The sequence below is a fragment of the Pomacea canaliculata genome, linkage group LG7, assembly GCF_003073045.1.
Source record: "Pomacea canaliculata isolate SZHN2017 linkage group LG7, ASM307304v1, whole genome shotgun sequence".
Taxonomy (NCBI): Eukaryota; Metazoa; Mollusca; class Gastropoda; order Architaenioglossa; family Ampullariidae; genus Pomacea; species Pomacea canaliculata.
This window is the reverse complement of record NC_037596.1, coordinates 17,841,895-17,851,312: the sequence shown is the minus strand read 5'-3', so window position 1 is coordinate 17,851,312 and position 9,418 is coordinate 17,841,895. Positions and strand designations below refer to the sequence as shown.

Below are 9,418 nucleotides of genomic sequence, written 5' to 3'. Positions count from 1 at the left end.
TACTTTCATTGCAGTGATTTTTTTAAAACTTACACTGTTTTTTATTTTTATGCACACAACCTAAACCAAAATATTACAAAAAGCAGCAAGTACTAAATTCATGAAAGAGCATTCTGAAAAATTTGCAAACAAATCAACCCGATGAGCTTATTCTTTGTGTTGGGGACTAAAGTCTCATCGTTTCACGGTAGAAGATAACGGTTTGGTTGTGGTGGGTGCTGTGTGACTGTGACACACGACACAATGAGTGTCAAGGTGTTTCTTATCTAGTCATCGGTTAATCACCCTGACCTCGTGCACGAGTAGAGCACGTGACAGACCAGGGACTGTAATGTAGGGATGACTGTCAGAGTACACACCAGGACACATTGATAAGGTATGGCTAGTGAAACATTAACCTACATCCTATTTCTGTGCTACTTGACACAATCAAAGATTTAATGTCTCGGTGTTGAACTTTGGCTTCTGCTTACTAAGCTGATGCTGTACTCTATTTCCGTGTCTTAATTATTTGTAGTTACAGTTTGTAACCTGCGGAAGCAATAGTTTAGTTCAAGTGAAGCTGATTTTGGTTAGTTCCCAAATGCATCTGGGCACATACAGGGGATACATTCCACAATAGAACACACTTCAGAACAGACAAAACGTAGTCTCAGATTTTCTGTCTTTCGAAACATTTTTACAAAGCCTGTCCAGCCAACCAACCTGTTTCCCACTCACACTAGCAAACACCAAATAACCAGCCACTCTTAAGCTCAATCCACTTAGTAATGGTGTTTCTCTCTCTCTCTCTGTCTCTCTCATTCATATGTCTGTTACTGCATGTAGGTAGCTTTTTATTCCAGTCACCCAATTGAAAACAAATAAAACAACATTTCTGTTTTACAAAGGTTTACTGTCTTGTGTATTTACTAATTTTTATGCATTTCTCAAATGAATATTTTATGGGTATATAAGTATGTAAACAAAACGATCAATATCTTCGTTTTAAAGATTCTATTATAATAATTATAGAAATATACATTGAAACTAAAACCGTCATAAAGAAGATAATTTGCAATACTGACCTAACATAAATTAGCTTCATTATACACAGTAAGAACAGTGCTACAAAGAAGATGTGGAAATAAAATATGAAATAAGGAGAAAATTGAATAAAGTCAAGAAGTAAAGAGATCTTTACAGAAAAAAAATAATTGTTTCTTTACTGACACATTCTCCGGAAAAGGACATCTCGCTTCATGCTCCTTTAAATTCAATACGAAGTCAGGTATTATCGCAGAGATCAGCGGGATACAACATAATTTTCATACTTGAAAGTCTTTTGCAAAAGGCAAATGAAAAAAAAAACTTTTTTTTTAAATTATACCTTAAAATTTGTGTATTGATGTTGACAAAAATAAACATGTATTTTTTCTTGCCTCATGCATTTCAAAAGCAGTAGAACTTTATGTGGTTCCTCACTTCATGGCCGAAACTGCAGCAACTCCTAGTAATGCAATAGCGCCAACTATCCCAGTTGCTACACCAAGTCCTATTGCCCCATTGTTATCATTTCCCCGATTGCATGTAATGAATTCGTGCCGGTAATGTCGCAGGACCAGCTGTCCATGATAGAGAAAGACAACTCTTTCACCATGACGGAAACAATCTAGTTCCTGAGCTGGTATTTCGATGCGGATGGCATAGTCCAGCTTTCCTTGTTTTATCGCTGATTCGTATCCTTTGTCCCAACAGTTTTTCGCGACTTTTATTTTGTCGTAGGCTGGTGAGAGGTGAGTCATATAAACTCCTGCAAAATTCAAGCACATTAACATAGCAGCACATACATTAATTTGTGATAATGTGGTAATTTACATCACATCAATGTAGAACACTCACGCGATTTAAATGCCTACTAGATGAATATAAACTTAACACTTAGGTTTTAGCACAACTAACAAAATTATCAAAGAATGAATATTGAGTATCAATGATAAATATGAAAGTGTTCTACAAGTGGTGGGTATATATATGTTTTATTTCTAAAGCAAATCAATGTAACAGTATTTTAGCTATGTTAGGATGCACGTTAATTAATTTTCTTAAATAGGTTCGTTTAATCCAATATTTATTACCGAATCCAAAAGATGTATCTCTGGCTGCATCATTACTTTCCGAAATGTAGCCGCGCTTTTTGATGGCGTCGAGCCCTTGTCTGTTTGTGTAGTGATACATGGTCAACATCTGCAATACATGCAAAAAGTACATTCATCATTATTTGGTTTTGGCATACTTATCTCTTTTTTAACGAGCAACAAATTATTATTAAAAATTATATTACCTTTCTTTCTTGAAGGAGGGTCTTTTTTCTGTACTAAAAAATATCCCTCTGTGTGAAAACAGACTGAACGTGTGGACGTCTGGACGTTTGCGATGAATGCTGCTCTTGTTTCTCTGTTTGAGTTTCAGTTCTGGTTTGCTCTTTCCTATAAATTTCTATTTATTGCAATGTTGGCTTCCTGGAAACGATGAGGTACACATGGCCTAACTCCATCTATAGTAAGATGATTACATTGGCCATTATTTCCAAGAAATAGTTATAGATAAGAATAACGACGCAGAGATATTACTGTTCTACATAATATGCGATATAGTTACATTGACATAAAGATTAAAGGCGGCTTTGATCAAGTGACATTTTTCGTGCTACAATATGACAGTCTCTTGATAGCACGCTTTCGACATCCACTAGCTGATGTAGACATCTGAACAAGCGAAAACCTACAGCGACATCTAGGGCTGACCTGATGAGATGGTGTGTGCTTGATGGGCCTGTAAACTTGCTTAGTAATTGTAATAATTGTAATAATAATGAAGATTTTATTAAAGTAGCGCAGCAAGGGTGGCGCGGTTGGTGGAGGCGACACTAGACATCAGGCAAGATTTTGGGGGCATTAAATTTGTTATTTATTTATTTATTTATTTTTTAGTTTACTAGAGTCTGTTTGGCGTCCCACTACGAATGCACCGTTCGCAGCTCTGAATCTTCCTCTTCATATGAGTTGCCATGAACGGCATGCACAATTCTTACAAAAAGGTTATCATTCAAGCTGATGAGCAGATAGTCCACAATCTAGTTTGAAGATCAGATAAGGAGGTTGGCGACATCTAGTCTGCTATTTGAATGAGTGGTAGTCATCTTGTGTCTTACATGTCAACAACTTTAGTAACAGTGCAGACACCAACAGCCAACATCCTGCAAGATGAGACTATATAATGACACAGCAATCACTAAGCACACACTCCGTAGACTAAAAGTTAGGAGATCATTCATCCAAGCTTAAAAAAGTAGCAAAAATTTAGTCTTGAATACAGACAAACCTCGATTTTCCTGGGTGCTCCGTTCCAAGACAATCGGCGAAATCCGAGGCTATTATTTCCAAATTAATCAGTATAAAAACAAAATTGTAGACACTCCAAATTACATACCGAAAACATATCTTACAGAGAATATAGTATTTAATACTAAAAACAATAAGCATTTTTTCTTTCTGAAGACTTGTTAACGTATGGAAGAAGGGGAAGAGGGGAGAGAGAGATGCTGATATTTTCTGGAAAGGGAATCAAACTCTATAAAGACCTTAGGTATCAAGGCACTAGCTGAGTGTCTTCCCTTCTTGGTCTTTTGGCAAAATGATTAGGAAACACCTTAGAGAGACAATGCCATTTGAGTATATGTGATTTTATCTTGCGCATTCTCCGTATACTTTGAAACTAAAATAAACACATTACACATTACAACAAAAACGAAACCGACGATAACAGAGGTTTGACTTTACTTGGTTGAAATCTGAAGATAGCATTCACTTCAACATTTGTTGCCGTGTCGCTTTAAAAAAGTAATAAATTTCATAGAGGGTTTCATCATATATTTTGCATATAAACAATAATTATAAAAATATATGGCATATTTCCGAACATTATCTTAATTGAATTTTAAATTAAAATCATCTCTTCAGCTAATAGGGATCAGACCAAGCATTCGAACACTATGTAACGGATGGTGTCGCACAATGGATCACTGAATTTTAGTGCTTTGTTACAACACAAATATTAGCATTTTTTCATAGCCATCAAGTAAAAAAGGTGCAGGATAAAGAGCAAATGAATATAATTAAAGTAAATGAGATAATAGTACGCCGAGATAGGAAATGGCGACACAAAGAACACGTCGTGGGTAAATGTGATGCTCGCAATTGCAGTAAGAATGGTGAGCTGTTTACAAACTCTTGTTATTCAATGAACTTGCAGTCAGAAGCACAGGTTTTCTACACAAAACTATCCACAAGACCACCTGGACTTCCCCAGATGGAAACACAGAAAACCAGACTGACCACTTCATCGTTTACCGGTTTAGGAGTCTGCTAGATGTCACGGTATGCAGTTACCACAAATTTTACATGGAACTTGCACATACTTTTAAAAAAAAAACCTCTTGCAGAATGGGACAGAGGGCTGGCATTTCATGTTTTTCTCCTGGAAAATTTCCTCCATCCTGTGTGTATGGTGTAAGTGTAGTGTTTTCTGCTGTAGTAAACACGTGAGGTACACTTTATGACCACCTGTAGCATGTGTTTGTGCTTCTTTGTGCATGCTTTTGTGAAGAACTTTTAGCTCGCCTTTAGTGGCTGTGGGTAATGCAATATACAAGTGAATAAAAAAGGAAATATATTTATAAATACAGTAAATATAATATGATATCTCGAATTTATTAAAAATATGATTCACCCTGTTTTAGTTATAATCTGAAAATCTCAGTTATAACGTGTATATAATGGCTTATTTCTATACATCACTTCAAATTCTCCAAAAACAGAATTTTAAAATATTCAGGTTACAATTGACTTTTGTTTGCTTGATAGACTTGGTAAGTATTCTTATATTATATATATTGATTATAATTATTAATATTGCTATGATTGATTTTATTATTAATATTAGATTATTATATTTATTATTACTATTCTGATTACTACATCCCATTTTCTTTGCCGAGAGACAGTAAAAGGCGCAGACATAAACAATCGTCCTTACAGTAACAGTAAGCAGCAATGGGCAAAGTACTCGAGTCTCTTACAGAAAATTGTCTGACATTTTTCATCCTTAACTGGTGGAACACAAATGTTCGTAGATTAATCTGCATTTTAATTTTGGTTTTTGATGGAACTTTCTACGGTTATTGATTGTGTCAACCACTTAATTATGAGAAACAAAAAACTGCTAACGCACATTTTACAAACAGCTGTCGCTACAAATTAGTTGACATATTAATTTTAAATCTTATTATTAATCGAAATTGCTTTCTGAAAATACGATTAAACTTAAACCTTTGCACTTAGGTGATGACAACCTTAGACTATCATTTAGCCAATATTTTAATAATACACGATGTATAAAACGTGTCCAACGCACACTCTCTCTCTCTGTCTTTGGGAGACACCAGCAGCGTGAGCTTAAGAGAGGGCGTAAGGCGGGAAGGTCGACAACCGTGGTTGATGTGATCTAGGATAGTGGGCTGGATGTTGCTGCCCTTGAGCAAATGACGTAAGTTGTGATGTCAAAACAACGTGACGGCAAAAAGGTGACGAAAAAGGGAGAGGAAAATAACGTCAGGAAAAAACGGTAAGCGGAGAGTGGACGGCGAAACAGAAGTTGGCGTAGGCGAGTAACCGACGGACCCGGAGTAGAAATCTTGGTGTGAGCAATGGGAGGGAGGCTTCATCGCATCGCTCTACGCTTGCTCACCAACCACCATCCGTCATCCGGAAAGGACAGTTCCCAAACAGCCAGAGATTAAACCGCCGGTGGAGGGAAGGTTTTCTCTCGGTCTTGAACTCACCTATCCTCATCCTGCTAAACATCCAGGAGGCAACCACATGTACAAGACCGAGACGTTCTGCCTGTATGTCGGTATCGTAAAACACATTTTTCATGTTAAATCAAATTATAGGAAAGAAGATTAGTGTTACCCATAAGAATATAGGACTTGGGAGGGTTGCAATGACTTTAATATAAAAAGGTTTGGGTTTCGTCAAAGACGTGCACTTTATACTATAATACAGTGGATATTAACATTGGTAATTCATCAAGAAAGGACAGCACCGGAGACAGCGGAATACCTTATCAGTGACAGTATTTGTGTGAATCAACTTTATTGTTAACTCTAATAGTACGTTGGATAAATGATATAATATATTGCTAATATATCTTGTGTGGCGAAAGAAGGAGTGGATCTCTGATTGTTGATACTTTGTCCCTTTTTTTCATTTAAAATTGTGTTTGAATTCAATAAATATTGGTGCCTCTAAGGAGGGACGCCCACCCTCAAGCGATCTGAGTATATTGGTTTGTGGAAAGAATGGGCGTGTCTGCGGACGGTCCATGACAGTGCCTTTTTATTAACTCAGTTCTTCCTTTGCAAAAGAGTTAGCAGCTTGTTGTATGTGTGTGACTTTGTTTTGTCTGTTGCAGTGCGCTGGACGTGGACACCGTTGTGCAGAATGGGTTTGTTGCGATGACCTCAAATGTGCTATTCCTTATGGGAAAATGGATTTCATTTGCAGATCGCGTTCTTGGAAACAACCAGTTTGACTTCTTCAGAATGGTATTGGCTACTTTTGTCTCCTGTCGTAGCCATGTATCAAGATGTGAACATTCCAAGAGTAATTTGTGCGGTTTGATGCTAATAATTATCATGTCAGACATTGTCTACACTCATTGATGCGTAAAGGCTAGAGAAATGCTTTACGTGTGTGAACTGATTTTGACTGTTCTTGAATGTTACCATGAAAACTCAGTTATTTGGTCTATGAAGCTCGATATTTCGCTACATTTTTTACGGACGGCTGCTCTGATTGGGTTTCTTTTCAGATTGCTTTTAGCTGAATCGGCGAACGAGAAGCAATTTTGTTCATTCTACTGTTTTGATCACGATGTCAACAGCAATATTCTGTATTTGTAGGGTTTGGTTTCCATGTCCCTGTATAGAAGTTATGCACCTGTAAAAAGGACGAGGGCAAACTAACTGCCTGGTATCCGCTTCTGAAGTCCTCATGTAGCCTATAGACAAACCGAGCTCTAGTCACATAAAGTTTTGTCCACACAAAATAACCACAAAACACGCGAAAACAAAAACGACAACATTATCAATTTATCTTATTCACTAGTTATCTATCCACAGGTTTGACTGGTCGTTAAACAAAAGACCCACAGTGATCCGATGGGATTTACCACCACAATATAACTCCTCCCCATGAAGCAATGTCACATCTATATTTCATTCCATTACATTAATTAATCACTGTTAACCTGTTTCATTTAATTTATCCAATCTTGCATGCGCGCTTGTGTGTTAGTGTGTGTGTGTGCAAGCTCGTCTTAGTGTGAGCTTGAGATAAAATAAGAAAATGAGACCAATGGTCGAATCAAACAAGCTTCCATTTTCTTATTAGATGCTACAAATGAGTTTACATTAGTTTTAAAAAAATGCTATTAGCAGATTGTAAAATACTAGGTGGCAGAATCTGCTGAAAGAATGTACGAATATTCTCCTTTTACTTAATTTAACAGTCATGAACTCTGGTAGACATATTATCTCGAATTAAAAAAGAAAGTCCATCTAAAACACATTTTCTACTAAATACTGAAAGGAAACCGTAGATGACATTAACTTGACATTAGCTTGTTTGCGATTGTGTTTTAAAGAAACTAAGATAGATAATGAGACTGCTGAACGAAAAAAATATGTTGCGTTCAGTTTCGTATTACATGCTAGAAATGAATTTTATCTTTTTTTTTCAAAATGCTATTAGCAGGTTTTAAATAAATAGGAAGCACGATCCGCTTGAGGAATGTAGGAATCTACTCAGCTCAATTAATTTAATAGTCATGAACTGTCGTCGACATTTTATCTCAAATGATATGAGAAAATTTATCTGAGTAAAGGATAGAGCGCATTTTTCTATAACTTGTTGGATGGAAACCATAGATGACATTAACTTTTAGTTGATGACATTTCGTTTAATTGAAAATAATACACGATGTATAAAACGTATCCAACACACACACTCTCTCACTCTGTCTTTGGGAGACACCAGCAGCGTGAGCTCCTGTTCTGGCTTCACATATCTAAGATACGAACTTATTCGTCTAGTTTTTGTGTTAAACTGTTTTAATTTTTTTTTTATCAGATAATCATTTCTAATTTAGTTAAACTTACGAATTACATTTGCCTCTTTTGTATTTTCTTGGATTTAGAGTTGCAGTTCGTTTCGAAATCACCAGATCGTCTGTTTGATCATGAAGCTGATAATAACCATAATGATCATCGTGGCTTTGGTGTGGCAGCAAGCAGCTTTAGTTGATGGGGTGAGTAGAAAAGTCACATCTATTCTTATCACAGTATTTCACATCACCATTAAACAGTATAGTAACACAAACCACCAACCTCTCATTGTAGACGAACGTTTATGAGGTTTTGTTTTGTTTTCTTATCTTTTGTATTTTTTGTGTGGGAGTATGTACAATTGTTTATGGCCGTTCCTACTCTGTGGACTTAATTAATTCTGTTTACTACTACTGTTTAACTCAATGTTTTCTTTTCTCACTTTTGCTCATCTCCAGATGTACAGGCATAAAGTGCACATTCCATTTTCTTCCCTCACATGTTTAGACAACACATGAATAATGTTAATAAAGTGATGGATAACTCTGACACAGCCTCTCTCCACTTAGTGTCATCTCTGTACACTCTTGAAAAAAGTTAGCAGTCAGTTGTATGTGTGTGACTGTTTTTTTTTTTTTTTTGTCTGTTGCAGTGCGTTGAACTTGGACACAAATGTCTCGACTGGGTCTGTTGCGAAGGGCTCATATGTGGTACTCCTCTAGGAAAAAGGGAATTCAATTGCAAATCGAAAGCTTGGAAACCATTTTGAATTCTTCAGAATGTTATTGGCTACTTTTGTCTCATGTCGTAGCCATGTATCAAGACATGAAGAGTATTTGTGCGGTTTGATGCTAATAATGATCATGTCAGACATTGTCTACTCTGCTTGATGAGTAAAGGATAGAGAAATGCTTTACCTGTGTCAACTGATTTTGACTGTCACGAGACCAAGTTTTCTTTTTTTCTGAAATCGTACTTTTGAGTGTAGTTGATTCATCTACCTTCAGCTGACGACTCCAAGCAGACCTCATGGGAAAGTCTCGCTACACACGGCTAAGTGCAGCCTGGGATGTACGATCGCCGACATTTGACATTGCGTGTTCACACACACAAACACACAACCACGATATTCTGAAGATAATACTACTATAAACGGCTTCCTTTTTATCATGCACACATTAAAGAATAGCAAGTAGAAATCTTAAAGAATCA

The 9,418-nt window shown here is 36.6% G+C and overlaps 2 protein-coding genes across 3 annotated transcripts; one reads left to right on the top strand and one right to left on the bottom strand.

Moving 5' to 3' along the window:
- Nucleotides 1-885: 885 nt before the first annotated feature.
- On the bottom strand, nucleotides 886-2,790 carry LOC112568615. Its single transcript, XM_025245993.1, has 3 exons — nucleotides 2,324-2,790; nucleotides 2,118-2,226; nucleotides 886-1,792 (listed from the first exon to the last, which is right to left on the bottom strand). Exons 2-3 carry the CDS (start codon nucleotides 2,224-2,226, stop codon nucleotides 1,461-1,463), a joined length of 441 nt encoding a protein of 146 aa, XP_025101778.1. The 5' UTR covers nucleotides 2,324-2,790; the 3' UTR covers nucleotides 886-1,460.
- A 3,734-nt stretch (nucleotides 2,791-6,524) lies between these two features.
- LOC112568726 lies at nucleotides 6,525-9,120 on the top strand. 2 transcript variants are annotated; one of them, XM_025246178.1, is made up of 3 exons: nucleotides 6,525-6,646; nucleotides 8,299-8,409; nucleotides 8,859-9,120. In XM_025246178.1, exons 1-3 carry the CDS (start codon nucleotides 6,557-6,559, stop codon nucleotides 8,973-8,975), a joined length of 318 nt encoding a protein of 105 aa, XP_025101963.1. In that variant the 5' UTR covers nucleotides 6,525-6,556; the 3' UTR covers nucleotides 8,976-9,120. The 2 variants fall into 2 exon arrangements, 1 of the variants encoding a protein (XP_025101963.1); XR_003100162.1 differs by lacking the exon at nucleotides 6,525-6,646 and adding an exon at nucleotides 8,125-8,142.
- The last annotated feature ends 298 nt before the right edge of the window (nucleotides 9,121-9,418 follow it).